Source organism: Chiloscyllium punctatum, chromosome 35 (genome assembly GCF_047496795.1).
Source record: "Chiloscyllium punctatum isolate Juve2018m chromosome 35, sChiPun1.3, whole genome shotgun sequence".
NCBI lineage: Eukaryota > Metazoa > Chordata > Chondrichthyes > Orectolobiformes > Hemiscylliidae > Chiloscyllium > Chiloscyllium punctatum.
Window position 1 is genome coordinate 22,854,032 of NC_092773.1, and position 17,022 is coordinate 22,871,053.

Below are 17,022 nucleotides of genomic sequence, written 5' to 3' on the forward strand. Positions count from 1 at the left end.
GTGAAAGGGTTCAGAAAAGATTTATAAGGGCGTTGCCAGGATTGGAGGTTTTGAGCTACAGGGAAGAGGCTGAACAGGCTGGGGCTATTTTCCCTGGAGCGTCGGAGGCTGAGGGGTGACCTTATAGAGGTTTACAAAATTATGAGAAGCATGGATAGGATAAATAGACAAGGTCTTTTCCCTGGGGTGGGGGAGTCCAGAACTAGAGGGGCATAGGTTGAGGGTGAGAGGGGAAAGATATAAAATGGACCTAAGGGGCAACTTTTTCACACAGAGGGTGGTACATGTAAGGAATGAGCTGCCAGAGGAAGTGGTGGGGGCTGGTACAATTGCAACATTTAAGAGGCATTTGGATGGGTATATGAATAGGAAGGGTTTGGAGGGATATGGGCCGGGTGCTGGCAGGTGGGACTAGATTGGGTTGGGGTATCTGGGTAAGCATGGACGGGTTGGACCGAAGGGTCTGTTATGTCTCTTACGACTCTATCTGCAAACTAACTAACTATATCTCCTATGTTCATATCTAATATCATTCAAATAAAAGAGAAAAAGCATAAGCCTCGTGTGCAGGAGAATATAAATCCAATTTATTATTCTGCAACACTGAGTCTGGGGATAAAAGACTTGAGGTCTCAGTGAGGAGTTCCTGAGTGCTAACCTCAACAGAACGTGGGCTTCGAGTGTGTTGGACAGGATATCTGGGCCTAAAGCAACAGGAACAGGTAGGCACAAGATGGAGAGCCTTTTAAAAACATACAAAGTTTATTTGACACATGGCAGAACAGGAACACACACAAAAACCATTTTATGTACACAGCCAGGGTCCAAATCTACCGCAACCAAACCAAAACACGGCCAACTCTTGGAAAATCACAACCAAGTCGGGAGGTTCGAAAGGAACAGCCTGCATTCCGACAAACGATCAGTGTCACTGGGACTGAGGAGAGCGCAGCCAAACAGGGCAACGGCTGAGCTTGGACATCACACACACGGTTTTGGACCTCATCTTTTCTTAAAAAAAAGAACAACCCGCCATCTATCTCCCCCCCTCTGTATCTCCTTCGCCCTGACCACACCCTTGCCCTGGTGGGTGAGGGATGGCACCCAGGGACAGGAGCGTCAAACCAAACACTGTTAAAAAGGTTCGACAACAAAACCGCTCTGTGGCCAATGGGTTTGAACCGAAACACTGGGCAGAGTTATTCCGCCCACCCCCCCCCGCCACACCCCCAGCTGATTGCAGATGGCCGTCCCTTACTATGCACCAATTCTACGCAGTATTCAAGGTCGCTTTCCATATTCTTGCAGTAAGCCATCAAAGAAAGGTGAACCAGGATTGTGACTCCCTTGCGTTCCAACGCCACGTGGAAGGGGAGAACGTGGAAACTGCTCTCTTTGAGAAATGGGGTGCCCTGCTCCCACGATATTGGCACTGGTGAAGGACTTTAGCAAGTGAAACTCGCTCATCGATCATGAATTAACGGCGTACTGTCAGGTTTCTCTTGTTTAACACTGAGCACAGCGAATTGCGGAGCTAATAGTCAAGGTCCATCCAGTGTGGCACACTCCCACTGTCTTCGGCAGTTCGCTGCACGATGGGTGTTGTCTAACTACAGAAATTCAAAGTCGCCCTCGCTTTCCCGTTCCCTCGTTCTCGATCAAGTTGCCCCGTGCCACAGTTGCTGTAGCACACACCCCTACCCACCCCACCCCACCCCGCCCCACCCCACAACAGGGCCTTGAATCGTCCCACACCTCACTCTGGAGCTGGGGAAAAGAAACCACACGTAGACATGAAAGTACCAACAAAAACCCGAGCACCGGCTGTGTCTGGGGTGGCGCTCAACGCTTCGACATCCTCTTCTCGATCTCCTCCTGGATCCGCAATCTCAGGGCTTCTTTCATCAGAGGCTCCAGGCTGTTCTTACTCCCGATCTTTTCGGCCACGATCCTGGGATCGTCACCCTGCATGCAGAGAGGAACGAAAGGAACAGGGTCACTGCTTTCTGTGCACTTCCACACTTTCTTCGCCCTTTCAGGGAAGGTGACTATTCGGCCCAGCTGGCTTGTGCTAGCTGGCTCTGTGTGTGTCTGAGTATGTGTTGTCTGTATGTGTACGTATGTGCTGTATGTATGTGCGTGTGTCTGAGTATGTGTGTCTGAGTGCATATGTGTGTGTGTGTCTGAGTATATGTGTGTGAGTGCTGTCTGTGTGTGTTGTCTATGTGCGTGTATCTGAGTGTGTGTGCATGTCTGAGTATGTGCGTGTGTTGTCTGTATGTGTGCGTATGTGCTGTATGTATGTGTATGTCTGAGTATGTGTGTGTGAGTGCTGTGAGTGTGTGCGTGTGTGTCTGAGTGCGTATGTGTGAGTGTGTGTCTGAGTATATGTGTGTGAGTGCTGTCTGTGTGTGTTGTCTATGTGCGTGTATCTGAGTGTGTGTGCGCGTGTCTGAGTATGTGCGTGTGTTGTCTGTATGTGTGTGTTGTCTGTATGTGTGTGTTGTCTGTATGTCTGAGTATGTGTGTGTGTTGTCTGTATTTGTATGCATGTCTGAGTATGTGTGTGCGTGTCTGAGTATGTGCGTGTGTTGTCTGTATGTGTGTGTGTCTGAGTGTGTTGTCTGTGTGTGTCTGAGTATGTGCGTGTGTTGTCTGTACGTGTCTGAGTATGTGCGTGTGTTGTCTGTATGTGTGTGCATGTCTGAGTATGTGCATGTGTTGTCTGTATGTGTGTGTGTCTGAGTATGTGCGTGTGTTTGTATGTGTGTGCGTGTGAGTATGTGCGTGTGTTGTATGTGTGTGCATGTCTGAGTATGTGCGTGTTGTATGTATGTGTGTGTGTATGTGCGTGTGTCTGAGTGTGTGAGTATGTGCGTGTGTTGTCTGTATGTGTGTGCATGTCTGAGTATGTACATGTGTTGTCTGTGTGTGTGTCTGAGTATGTGCTTGTGTTGTCTGTATGTGTGTGTGTCTGAGTGTGTGTTGTCTGTATGTGTGTGTGTCTGAGTGTGTGTTGTCTGTATGTGTGTGTGTCTGAGTGTGTGTTGTCTGTGTCTGAGTGTGTGTGTGTGTGAGTATGTGCATGTGTTGTCTGTATGTGTGTGCATGTCTGAGTATGTGCGTGTGTTGTCTGTATGTGTGTGCATGTCTGAGTATGTGCGTGTGTCTGAGTATGTACATGTGTTGTCTGTGTGTCTGAGTATGTGCGTGTGTTGTCTGTATGTGTGTGTGTCTGAGTGTGTGTTGTCTGTATGTGTGTGTGTCTGACTGTGTGTTGTCTGTGTGTGTCTGAGTATGTGCGTGTGTTGTCTGTATGTGTGTGCGTGTCTGAGTATGTGCGCGTGTTGTCTGTATGTGTGTGTGTCTGAGTATGTGCGTGTGTTTGTATGTGTGTGCGTGTGAGTATGTGCGTGTGTTGTATGTGTGTGCATGTCTGAGTATGTGCGTGTTGTATGTATGTGTGTGTGTATGTGCGTGTGTCTGAGTGTGTGAGTATGTGCGTGTGTTGTCTGTATGTGTGTGCATGTCTGAGTATGTACATGTGTTGTCTGTGTGTGTGTCTGAGTATGTGCTTGTGTTGTCTGTATGTGTGTGTGTCTGAGTGTGTGTTGTCTGTATGTGTGTGTGTCTGAGTGTGTGTTGTCTGTATGTGTGTGTGTCTGAGTGTGTGTTGTCTGTGTCTGAGTGTGTGTGTGTGTGAGTATGTGCATGTGTTGTCTGTATGTGTGTGCATGTCTGAGTATGTGCGTGTGTTGTCTGTATGTGTGTGCATGTCTGAGTATGTGCGTGTGTCTGAGTATGTACATGTGTTGTCTGTGTGTCTGAGTATGTGCGTGTGTTGTCTGTATGTGTGTGTGTCTGAGTGTGTGTTGTCTGTATGTGTGTGTGTCTGACTGTGTGTTGTCTGTGTGTGTCTGAGTATGTGCGTGTGTTGTCTGTATGTGTGTGCGTGTCTGAGTATGTGCGTGTTGTCTGTATGTGTGCGTGTGTTGTCTGTATGTGTGTGTGTGAGTATGTGCGTGTGTTGTCTGTATGTGTGTGTGTCTGAGTATGTGCGTGTGTCTGAGTGTGTGTTGTCTGTATATGCGTGTGTTGTCTGTATGTGTGTGTGTGTCTGAGTATGTGCGTGTTGTCTGTATGTATGTGCGTGTCTGAGTATGTGGGTGTTGTCTGTATGTGTGCGTGTCTGAGTATGTGCATGTGTTGTCTGTATGTGCGTGTGTTGTCTGTATGTGTGTGCATGTCTGAGTATGTGCGTGTTGTCTGTATGTATGTGCGTGTCTGAGTATGTGGGTGTTGTCTGTATGTGTGCGTGTCTGAGTATGTGCATGTGTTGTCTGTATGTGCGTGTGTTGTCTGTATGTGTGTGCATGTCTGAGTATGTGCGTGTGTTGTCTGTATGTGTGCGTGTCTGAGTATGTGCATGTGTTGTCTGTATGTGCGTGTGTTGTCTGTATGTGTGTGCATGTCTGAGTATGTGCGTGTGTTGTCTGTATGTGTGTGCATGTCTGAGTATGTGCGTGTGTCTGAGAATGTACATGTGTTGTCTGTGTGTCTGAGTATGTGCGTGTGTTGTCTGTATGTGTGTGTGTCTGAGTGTGTGTTGTCTGTATGTGTGTGTGTCTGACTGTGTGTTGTCTGTGTGTGTGTCTGAGTATGTGCGTGTGTTGTCTGTATGTGTGTGCGTGTCTGAGTATGTGCGTGTTGTCTGTATGTGTGCGTGTCTGAGTATGTGTGTGTGTGAGTATGTGCGTGTGTTGTCTGTATGTGTGTGTGTCTGAGTATGTGCGTGTGTCTGAGTGTGTGTTGTCTGTATATGCGTGTGTTGTCTGTATGTGTGTCTGAGTATGTGCGTGTTGTCTGTATGTATGTGCGTGTCTGAGTATGTGGGTGTTGTCTGTATGTGTGCGTGTCTGAGTATGTGCATGTGTTGTCTGTATGTGCGTGTGTTGTCTGTATGTGTGTGTGTCTGAGTATGTGCATGTGTTGTCTGTATGTGCGTGTGTTGTCTGTATGTGTGTGTGTCTGAGTATGTGCGTGTGTTGTCTGTATGTGTGTGTGTGTCTGAGTATGTGCGTGTGTTGTCTGTATGTGCGTGTGTTGTCTGTATCTGTGTGTGTCTGAGTGTGTGTTGTCTGTATGTGTGTACGTGTCTGAGTATGTGCATGTGTTGTCTGTGTGTGTGTCTGAGTATGTGCGTGTGTTGTCTGTATGTGTGTGTGTGAGTATGTGCGTGTGTTGTCTGTATGTGTGTGTGTCTGAGTATGTGCGTGTGTCTGAGTGTGTGTTGTCTGTATATGCGTGTGTTGTCTGTATGTGTGTGTGTGTCTGAGTATGTGCGTGTTGTCTGTATGTATGTGCGTGTCTGAGTATGTGGGTGTTGTCTGTATGTGTGCGTGTCTGAGTATGTGCATGTGTTGTCTGTATGTGCGTGTGTTGTCTGTATGTGTGTGTGTCTGAGTATGTGCGTGTGTTGTCTGTATGTGTGTGTGTGTCTGAGTATGTGCGTGTGTTGTCTGTATGTGCGTGTGTTGTCTGTATCTGTGTGTGTCTGAGTGTGTGTTGTCTGTATGTGTGTACGTGTCTGAGTATGTGCATGTGTTGTCTGTGTGTGTGTCTGAGTATGTGCGTGTGTTGTCTGTATGTGTGTGTGAGTATGTGCATGTGTTGTGTGTGTGTGCGTGTGTCTGAGTATGTGTGTGTACGTGCGTGTATCTGTATGTGTGCGTGGGCATGTGCTTGTATGTGTGTATTTGTACGTCGGTGTTTGCGTCTATGCGTCTCTGTATGTGTGCGAGTATATGTGTATATGTGTCTGTAAGTGCGTGAGTATCTGTGTGTCTGTATGTGTTTGTGTCCCTGTACATGTGTGAGTGTGTGTGTGTATATGTGCCTGCACATCTGTGCGTGTGGCTGTATGTGTGTATGTCTGCGTGTGCATGTGTATCTGGGTCTGTGTGTGCGTGTCTCTGTGCGCATGTGTTTGTGCACATGTATCTGGGTCTGTGTTTCTGTGTGCATATGGGCATGTGTTTGTGTGCGTGTGTCTGTATGTTTGTATGTGGTTGTGTGTCTGTAGTGTGTTTGTTGTGTGTGTGAGTGTATATGTGTCTATACATGTGGAAGTGTGTGTATGTGCCTGTATGTCTGTGTCTGTGTATCTATACGTGTGTGTTTGTCTGTGTGTAAGTGTGTCTGCATGCGTATGAGTGGTGTGCGTGTGTCTATGTCTGTGTGTGTCTGTGCAAGTGCGTGTATAAGGTGCGTGTGTGTGCAATCTGTTCCGTTCTTGTCTCTGAATTGCGGAGCTCCTGCTTCAAGTCCCACCCTGATCAGTGTCAGAGCTGTCACTGTTCAGACTGAGGCCATATCTGCCTGACAGTGGGAGCACAGGAGTTATCCCTGGTGTCCCGATTAATAGCTATCCCTCAACCAACACTGCAGGGAACACCTGATCTGGTCACTAGCGCACTGCTGTCTGAGGGCGTTAGCTTAGCGCAGGCTAGCTGCCGTGATCGTACCAGCGTTAAGGAGAACTGCACCCACAGTGCTGTGAGGTGGGCTGCATGAAGAGTGCAATATGAACGCAAGAACCCTTTTGGAATATTTACCCAGTTAACCTTTGACTGCCGCTTCTCGATCAGAACAGACTCTCTTGGCTTCACTGAAATAAAATGAATGGAGGAGTTGGGAGGTCATGTTGCGGCTGTACAGGGCTTTGGTTCGGCTGCTGTCGGAATACTGCGTGCAATTCTGGTCTCCCTGTTTTAGGGAAGATGTTGTGAAACTTGAAAGGGTTCAGAACAGATTTACAAGGATGTTGCCAGGGTTGGAGGATTTGAGCTACAGGGAGAGGCTGAACAGGCTGGGGCTGTTTTCTCTGGAGCGTCGGAGGCTGAGGGGGTGACCTTATAGAGGTTTATAAAATTATGAGGGGCATGGATAGGGTAAATAGACAAGGTCTTTTCCCTGGGGTGGGGGAGTCCAGAACTAGAGGGGCATAGGTTTAGGGTGAGAGGGGAAAGATATAAAAGGGACCTAAGGGGCAACCTTTTCACACAGAGGGTGGTACGTGTATGGAATGAGCTGCCAGAGGAAGTGGTGGAGGCTGGTACAATTACAACATTTAAGAGGCATTTGGATGGGTATATGAATAGGAAGGGTTTGGAGGGATATGGGCCGGGTGCTGGCAGGTGGGACTGGATTGGGTTGGGATATCTGGGTCAGCATGGACGGGTTGGACTGAAGGGTCTGTTTCCGTGCTGAATAGGACTCGAAGTCCACCGTTTCCCGATTTAAAGTCTATCTGGGCCTTGAATACAGTTCGTGACGCAGTGGTAAAGCGTTCCTCAGATTCACGACCCTCCCCTTCCCTCCGCTCTCAGAGCCTTTGCTGTTTTATCCACAGCGGTGAGGAGGGGGGGGGGGGGGTGGGGTTACAGAGCCGGTCACTGGGAGACTGAGATCCCGCTCGGTGCCCAGCAGAGGGCGGCCTCGCGCCCTCCCCCTCCGACTCACCTTGTGAATGACCACCGAGGTGACGATTTTGTCGTCCGCCTGGTAATCCAGGCAGAAGAGCTCGGTGCTGCGGTGCTCCATCGCCGGCGGCTCCTGGTCGGTCCCGGAGCTGCTCTCGTTGGACTCCTCGCACTCGAAGCCCGAAGAATACTCCACTCCGTCTAGAAAAGGGAACTGGCGCATCAATTCCCCCCCACTTCTTGGCGAAACATCTAACTGCCTCGTCCCACAACAGGTTTCACCACCCAGCCGCGGCGGGAAAGAATTCCACAGATTCGCGTCCCCCCCCCACGGAAGACATTCAATCCTTGGGAACACAGGAGCGGGAGTAGGGAATTCAGCCTCCGTTTGACATTAGATTAGATTCCCTACAGTGTGGAAACAGGCCCTTCGGCCCACACTGACCCTCCGAAGAGTAACCCACCCAGATCCATTTCCCTCTGATTAATGCACCTAACACTATGGGTAATTTATCATGGCCAATCCACCCTAACCTGCACATCCCTGAGCACTATGGGTAATTTAGCACGGCCAATCCACCCTAACCTGCACATCCCTGAGCACTATGGGTAATTTAGCATGGCCAATCCACCCTAACCTGCACATCCCTGAGCATTATGGGTAATTTAGCATGGCCAATCCACCCTAACCTGCACATCCCTGAGCACTATGGGTAATTTAGCATGGCCAATCCACCCTAACCTGCACATCCCTGAGCAATATGGGTAATTTAGCATGGCCAATCCACCCTAACCTGCACATCCCTGAGCATTATGGGTAATTTAGCATGGCCAATCCACCCTAACCTGCACATCCCTGAGCATTATGGGTAATTTAGCATGGCCAATCCACCCTAACCTGCACATCCCTGAGCATTATGGGTAATTTAGCATGGCCAATCCACCCTAACCTGCACATCCCTGAGCATTATGGGTAATTTAGCATGGTCAATTCACCCAAACCTGCACATCCCTGAGCATTTTGGGTAATTTAGCATGGCTAATCCACCCTAACCTGCACATCCCTGAGCACTATGGGTAATTTAGCACGGCCAATCCACCCTAACCTGCACATCTTTGGATTGTGGGAGGAAACTGGAGCACCCGGAGGAAACCCACGCAGACACAGGGAGAAAGTGCAAACGTCACACAGTCACCTGAGGCTGGAATCGAACCTGGGTCCCTGGCGCTGCGAGGCAGCAGTGCTAACTGCTGAGCCACTGTGTCGCCCCATGACCGTGATCCTCTCCTGGTCTCAATCCCCGCTCTCCTGCCCCATTAGCCCCTAATCCTGCTTTTCATCAGAAAGCTATCCATCTCCTGCTGGAAGCTGACAATTGCTTCTGCCTCCATCAGGGCACAGATGCACGACTCTCTGAGAGAAACCATTTCTCCCTCAGCTCCCTCTGTCTCCTGGTGTTTGAGACTGTGCCACCTTGTGGAGGGGGTGGGGGGGGTGGTGGGATGTCTGTTCAACGTCCACCTTCCAGTTTTGTATATCAGAAACCCTCCCCCAATCCTGGTGAGGACAAGCACAAACAATTCGACAGCCATTTCATCCCAGGAATCAACCTGGTGAACCTCCTCTGAGTTGTCTCCAGTGTTGGGACCTGCGTCCTTCCTCAAGTAAGGAGACCAAAAGTGGACACCAGACTCCAGATGTACTCTCGCCAACGCCTCCTTTGGTTGCCGCAACACTTCGTCAGGACGATAAGAGTCATAGAGATGAACAGCACGAAAACAGACCAGACGTGTCCGTGCCGACCAGACTTCCCAACCCAATCTGGTCCCTCAAATGGGTTCCTTTGCATTTCACTCGAGGGGACGGGAGGGTCATCCCTCGCTTGGAGAACGCGCAGGTGCTGGAGAGTCCAGGGTGGGAAGCATCAAAAGCCAGGTCGGGCAGCATCCCGAGGAGTGGGAGAGTCAACGCTTCAGGCATTTTGATTCCCGATGGAGGGCGTACGCCCGAAACGTCGACTCTCCCGCTCCTCGGGATGCTGCCCGACCCGGCTGCGCTTTTCCACTCACCCTGACAGCAGTTAAGAATCAAAAGCTTCGCTGCAGATTTATCTTCCTGAGGGTACATGGGTGAACCAGATGGGTTGTTAATACCAGCGACAGGAAATCCACGATCGGGGTGGGGGGGGGGGGGGGGGGGGGGTGGATTGGGACACGCTTTCAATTCCAAGAGTTGAGTTTTCTTGTGAATGGGATTCAAATTCCACCGGCCGCATTCCCTTATCCAGTGACGTCTCCACGGTTCAAATTGCGCCCCCCCCCCCCCCCCCCCCCCCCGTCGCATGCTTAGACCGGTTTCGGCCCTCCCTTTCGTCTCTTCTCGCACCCCGCCCCCCTCCCCCGCATCCTTAACCAGGGCTTTTCGGTCACACCACCAGATAACTCCGGGTTCGTCCGCTTGCTCGCGGAGCAGTACCAGGTTTGGTCGCAGACGTTTCGTCACCGCGCTCGGCAACGTCGTCGGGGAGACTCCGGTGAAGCGCACATGTCCTGTCCCGCTTTCTGGCGATGTCTGAAGGGTGGGGGACACCCTTCTCGGTTCATTTTCTCAGAGGTTGGTAAACGGGGGTCCAGATCCTCGGGTCACGGCACGCAAACAGCCCCTTCGGTCCAACCCGTCCATGCCGACCCAGATAGCCCGACCTCAACTAGTCCCAGGTGCCAGCACTTGGCCCCATAATCCTCCAAACCCTTCCTATCCATGTCTCAATCCAGATGCCTCTTAAATGTCGCAGTTGTACCAGCCTCCACCACTTCCTCTGGCAGCTCATTCCACACACGTACGACCCTCTGTGTGAAAAAGTTGCCCCTCAGGTCCCTTTTACGTCTTTCCCCTCTCACCCTAAACCTATGCCCCCCTCGTTCTGGACTCCCCCAGGGAAAAACGACCTTGTCTGTTTAGCTGATCCATACCCTTCGTTGTTTGATGAGGTCACCCCCCCCCCACAGCCTCCGACGCTCCAGGGAAAAAAAAGCAGCCCCAGCCCGTCTGGCCTCTCCCTCGACTGTTTACTGATGGACCATTTACCAACCTTTGAGAAAAACGATAATCACCCAACAGCAGAGACCAAGACACATCCACGAAAGCGGGGCAGAGCTTCACCCGAGGCTCACTGACGATGTTACCGAGCACGGTGACGAAACGTCTGAGAACAGACCGTCCAGCTCAGCCAGCAAACTTACAACCTGATCCACAAATCTTCTCCAAATTTGCGAACCCGGTACCTCCTCGTAGTACTCGGTGCCACATTTTTATTTTGTAAAGCCCCCTACCCCCACACCCGTAACGCGATTTCTTTTGATGATGTGTTGCGTTTACCCACACCGATGAGCGCCACCCCGTGCCAGATGGCAGTGCCCGTCATCGAGAAGTGGCACTTACTCTTGCGGCGCGGGTGGTACACTTGCTGGTCAGGCTTGCGGGGACGGACAGGAGCTGGCGTTTGCCTCTTCTTCTGCCTCTCCTTCGCCTGTCTCACCTCCCTATCGTAATCGTCTCTGGGAAAACAAAATGGGAGGTCATGTGGCGGCTGTACAGGACATTGGTTCGGCCACTGCAATCCTGGTCTCCTTGCTATCGGAAGGATGTTGTGAAAGGGTTCAGAAAAGATTGACAAGGGTGTTGGAGGGTTTGAGCTATAGGGAGAGGCTGAACAGGCTGGGGCTGTTTTCCCTGGAGCATCAGAGGCTGAGGGGTGACCTTATAGAGGTTTACAAAATTATGAGGGGGCAGGGATAGAGTAAATAGACAAGGTCTTTTCCCTAGGGTCGGGGAGTCCAGAACTAGAGGGGCATAGGTCTGGGGTGAGAGGGGAAAGATATTAAAGAGATCTAAGGGGCAACATTTTCACACAGGGGGTGGTACGTGCATGGAATGAGCTGACAGAGGAAGTGGTGGAGGCTGGTACAATGACAGCATTGAAAAGGCATTTGGATGGGGACACGAATGAGAAGGGTTTGGAGGGATAGGGGCCGGGTGTTGGCAGGTGGGACTAGATTGGGTTGGGATATCTGGGTCAGCATGGACGGGTGGGGCCGAAGGGTCTGTTTCTGTACATCTCTATGACTCTACGATTCTCTGTTGTTGGCAGTAATGCTACAGAGCTAGCCGGTTGTGTTACAGTCGTATAGAACATAGAACATAGAACATAGAAGAATACAGCGCAGTACAGGCCCTTTGGCCCTCGATGTTGCGCCGATCCAAGCCCACCTAACCTATACTAGACCACTATCCTCCATATACCTATCCAATGCCCGTTTAAATGCCCATAAAGAGGGAGAGTCCACCACTGCTACTGGCAGGGCATTCCATGAACTTACGACTCGCTGAGTAAAGAATCTACCCCTAACATCTGTCCTCTACCCACCACCCCTTAATTTAAAGCTATGGCCCCTCGTAATAGCTGACTCCATACGTGGAAAAAAGGTTCTCAAAGTCAACCCTATCTAAACCCCTAATCATCTTGTACACCTCGATCAAGTCACCCCTAAACCTTCTTTTCTCCAATGAAAATAGCCCCAAGTGCCTCAGCCTTTCCTCATACGATCTTCCTACCATGCCAGGCAACATCCTGGTAAACCTCCTCTGCACCCGTTCCAGTGCCTCCACATCCTTCCTATAGTATGGCGACCAAAACTGCACACAATACTCCAGATGCGGCCGCACCAGAGTCTTCTACAACTGCAACATGACCTCAGGACTCCGGAACTCAATTCCTCTACCAATAAAAGACAGTACACCATATGCCTTCTTCACCGCACTATTTAGTACCGTGTTGAGCCTCCCGACCCCTCGGATTCAGCATCGCCTCCGTCGGCGTGACAGGTTCAACCCCCTGAATGCCCTGGCACTGAAACCAACCAGCCAAATCACAGGGACTACATTTCCCACTTGAACCGGGAGTCGGGCATCTGTCCTAACGGATCTTCAATGTCATAGGTAAAGCAGCAAAGAATTACAGGTTTCCCAGCACAAAGCAAGGCTCTTTGGTCCATCACGTCTGTGCCAACCACCTTGCTGTTCTAAGTCCTGTTTCCCCAGTATGTGCCCCATAGCCTTGGCACGGTCTCTCACACCCCCCCCGATCCCCTTACAGCGAGTGACTACTAGGTTACCCACCAGCGTCTGAGGGAAATTCCTCACGTTCTCTCTTTAACCGTCCTGCCTCTTTCCTTAAATCTACCTATCTCCCTCCCCGCGTCACTGATCCCTCCATCAAGGGGCAAAGCTTCCTTCCTGTTTACCTCACCGATACCCTTCCCCATCTTATCCGTCTCGATCATCTCCCCTCTCCATCTCCGCAGCTCTAAGGAAAACCACACCTAGCCTGCGCCAATCTCTCTTCAAGAACTGAAATTCTCCAGCCGTCCCAAGAGGCACCGTCCTGATCAATCTCTCTCTGTCCCTTCCCCTCTCTCCCAGTGCTATCCCATCCCTTCTATAATGTGGATACCAGAATTGCCCGCAACACTCTCGCCTCACCCACGTTGTGTACAGCTCCCAGCCAAACCTCCCCTGTTCTTAAACTCTGTCTCGGTTAATGAAGGCAAGTATCCCATAATCCTTCGGAATCACTTTAAACCCCTGTCCTGCCACCTTAAGGGACCGGTGTATATGTACACCAAGCTCCCTCTGACCCACAGTGCCTCCTAGTGGCCACCCAGTATGCCTCTGCGTAGCTGAGGGAACTGAGGGGCTGTTTCATGCTCTGTGAGATGATTGCAAAGTCACCCGCATCCCCAGTCAGATCAGCATAAGCTGATCGGATCCTCACCTATAACTCAAAACGCCTGCCTGTGCTGGTTTTGCTAAGGAGCAACTGACCCAGTGCCCCGAGCCCTGGCTTTGACCCTTAAACCCGACACATTCTTCCTTTCCAGTTTCTTTTGGAAGACTGTGACTTGAACCTGCCTCCACCAAGCTCTCTACCAGTGCATTCCAGATAGTGACCGCTCGCTACGGCAAAAGGATTTCCTCCTGTCATCATTGCACCTTTCTGCCAATCACCTTAAAATCTGTGCCCTGTGGTTGGCTTATCCTCTGCGCCAATGAGTATGCCTTTCCCTCGCTTCTGCTCCGACGATTATGAGCACGCCTGCCAAATCTTCTCCCATTCATCTCTTAAGAGCTGTAGAGCACGGAAGCAGACCCTTCGGCCCAACCAGTCCGTGCCGACCATAATCCCAAACCAAACTAGTCCCACCCTGCCTGCGTTTGGCCCATATCCCTCCAAACCTTTCCTATTCATGTACTTATCCAGATGTCTTTTAAATGTTGTAACTCTGTCTGCTTCCTGTGGAAGTTCATTCTACAGACAAACCGCTCTCTGTGTTAATAAAAAACATTGCCGCTCGGATCTTTTTGAAATCTTTCTCCTCTCACCTTAAAAGTATGCCTCTCTAAGTCTTGAAATCCCCTACCTGAGGGAAAAGATACCTGCCATTCAGCTTATCTAAGTTCACCCTTACATTCCAGCCTTTCCATCCTCTCCTTATAATTCAAACCCTCCATCCTCTGCGACACACTGGTAAATCTCTTCTGATACCCTCTCCAGCTTAATAACCTGCCTCCGATGACAGGGCGACCAGAACTGGACACAATTTTACCCCAGACGAGGCGTCACCAATGTCCTGTACAACCCCAATGTGAATCCTTCACTCAAAAGGTGTGAGCAATGAAGGCAAGTGCGCCAAATGCCTTTTTAACCATCCTGTCTACATTTGACACCAATTCCAAAGAATTTTTGCGCCTCTTTCCCAAGAAAACTGGCCCAAAATCTCCTTGGTCAAACCTTGGGCCAGGCGGTGTGCAAATATAAATGTTGGAAGTTGGATCATCTGAGTAGATAGGGTAGAGAGGGCAGGATTGGATGTAGGTTTGCTCGCTGCGCTGGAACGGAGGGATTGGCTGCAACTTGCTGAGGTGGAGCCAATATTGGGACCATTTAAAAATAAAAACCAGAAATTACTGGAGAAACTCCTCTCATCAGTGGGGGGGGAAAACAAGTGAACCTCTTCATTCCCCCTCCCCTCCTCCTTCCCATTGGCCAAACCGCTGTCAATCAAAGGGGACGGCGCTTCCCCGTTGGCTGGAATGCCTGTCAATCCGTCACAAGCAGCTGGTCGCCCCGCCCCCTCCGCGCCCCGATTGGTCGGCCCGAGGGGTGCCTCCTTCCCATTGGCGTAAGCGGCGTCGCCCTGTTGGCAGAGCCGGCTGTCAATCACCAACAAGACGTCATCCCGCCCATCCTCCCTCTAATCGGTCACCTCGAGAGGATCGTTCTTCCCATTGGTGGAACCCCTGTCAATCAGAACGGAGGGCAAGAATGCCGCCTCTCACTTGGTGGAGCGGGCCTTCAATCACCCACACGCGACCATCAGCCATCCCTGTCCTCTCCCTGATTGGGCACCCTTCGGAGACCCCGCACTTCCCAATGGCGGAGCCGCTGTCAATCAGAGCTGAGGGCGGACACCCCGCCGTCTGGTTGGTCAGTCGGGCTGTCAATCATCACTCTGCTTCAGTGTATCTACCGCCCCTTCCGGCTAGCACGGCAACCGCCTCCCCCCCCCTCCCCCCCCCCTCAGCTTTTCCTCTCACCAACCTGGCGATCTGGTTACGGCGGATGTGGCGGACGAAGCCGTGGCTCATGTCGAGCCGGGTGGATTTGGCGGCGGCTGCTGCTGCTGCTGCTGCCGCCTCCGCCGCCTTGTCCCGGGGAGCGGAGCCCTCGTCCTCCAGCTCCATCCATCCAGGCCGGCCGGCCGTCCGGCTGGAAGCGGGGTGGATGGCCGACCAGCCGCTATCCCGGATAACTCCACTCACCCTCCAACCTGTGCAATAAAACTCCACACTTGCACAAAATTGACCTGTTCTGATACTTTGCAAAAGAACGTGTGCTGGGGTGGGGGGAGAAATTGCTATTCTTCATACCATTTCACTTTATATAAAAGCAAAGGGTGGTGGTGGGGGGTCATAATAACACAGCAGTAGGCCATTCAGCCCCTCCATGCCATCCTATCATTCATTATCTAAGCAGTGGCCCAACTCCATTTCTCTTTGGACTGTGTGCTTGAATACCCCTGCTTAACAATGTACCTATCCCTGACTTAAAACTTAACTGGCAGAATAACAAGCTCCCAGGAACAGAATATCAGTTTTTGTGACTTTGGTTGAGGGATGAATGTGAATGCCCAAGACACTGTGTAGAACTCCAGAATAACCTACTGAAGTCATGAGGGACATAGATAGGGTAAATAGAGAAGGTCTTTTCCCTGGGGTGGGGGAGTCCAAAACTAGAGGGGCATAGGTTTAGGGTGAGAGGGGAAAGATATAAAAGAGACCAAAGGGGCAACTATTTCGCACAGAGGGTGGTACGTGTATGGAATGAGCTGCCAGAGGAAGTGGTGGAGGCTGGTACAATTACGACATTTAAAAGGCATTGGATGGGTATATGAATAGGAAGGGTTTGGAGGGATATGGGCTGGGTGCTGGCAGATGGGACTGGATTAGGTCAGGATATCTGGTTGACATGGACGAAGGGTCTGTTTCTGTGCTGTCCATCTCTACCACTCCAACCCTGTTTCCTGCACTGAATCAATAACTGCTTCAAAAGTACCTTGTTCACTTTAAAGCATCGGGGGACATCCTGAGACGGTGAAAGATGCCATTTGAATGTAAATCTTGTTCTCTTTTTAACACGAGTACCAATGTATTCTTGTCAGCACAGTGTCGGACTGCGACATAGGAGCAGCGCTACAAAAGCTTGTGATTTCAAATAAACCTGTTGGACTTGAACCTGGTGTTGTGTGACCTCTGACTTTTGTCAGGATTCATGGTGGAAACAACAGAAAGAAGACTCTTTCAGTTATATAGTTTTACTCTTCTTATTGAGGGCGGCACGGTGGCTCAGTGGTTAGCACTGCTGCCTCACAGCATCAGGGACCTGGGTTCAATTTCTGCCTCGGGCAACTGTCTGTGTGGTGTTTGCACATTCTCCCCCCCCCCCCCCCCCCACCCCCCGACCCCGTGTCTGCTCCGGTTTCCTCCCACAGTCCAAAGATGTGCAGGTTAGGGTGAATTGGCCAGGTGGATTAGTCAGGGGTAAATATAGGGGGTGGGTTTCTCTTCGGAGGGTCGGTGTGGACTTGTTGGACTAAAACGCCTGTTTCCACACTAGGTAATCTTAACTATTCAAAACTGCACCAGTTTGTGGTGACAGTTGAACCACTCCCCAGGACCGTACTGTTGACAACTGAAACCAGCATGGTCATTCTAAAAGATGAGAGGCCTAACAAACAATCAAGGTCTTTTTCAATATATAATTTCAGTTACATCATACTGTAAACATTTGCTATAAATTCTCATCTTATACCCCACAACCACCTGATGAATGAGCAGCACTCCGAAAGACAGTGCCTTCAAATAAACCTGTTGGACTATAGCCCTGGTGTTGTGCGATTTCTAACCATAAAGTGTATAAGT

General features: G+C 50.6%; 1 protein-coding gene across 1 annotated transcript; it reads right to left on the minus strand.

Moving 5' to 3' along the window:
- Positions 1-739: 739 nt before the first annotated feature.
- On the minus strand, positions 740-15,316 carry c35h2orf68 (chromosome 35 C2orf68 homolog). Its single transcript, XM_072554310.1, has 4 exons — positions 15,143-15,316; positions 10,924-11,039; positions 7,522-7,682; positions 740-1,965 (listed from the first exon to the last, which is right to left on the minus strand). The coding sequence occupies exons 1-4, from the start codon at positions 15,283-15,285 to the stop codon at positions 1,843-1,845; spliced, it is 543 nt and encodes a 180-aa protein (XP_072410411.1). The 5' UTR covers positions 15,286-15,316; the 3' UTR covers positions 740-1,842.
- Positions 15,317-17,022: the final 1,706 nt, after the last annotated feature.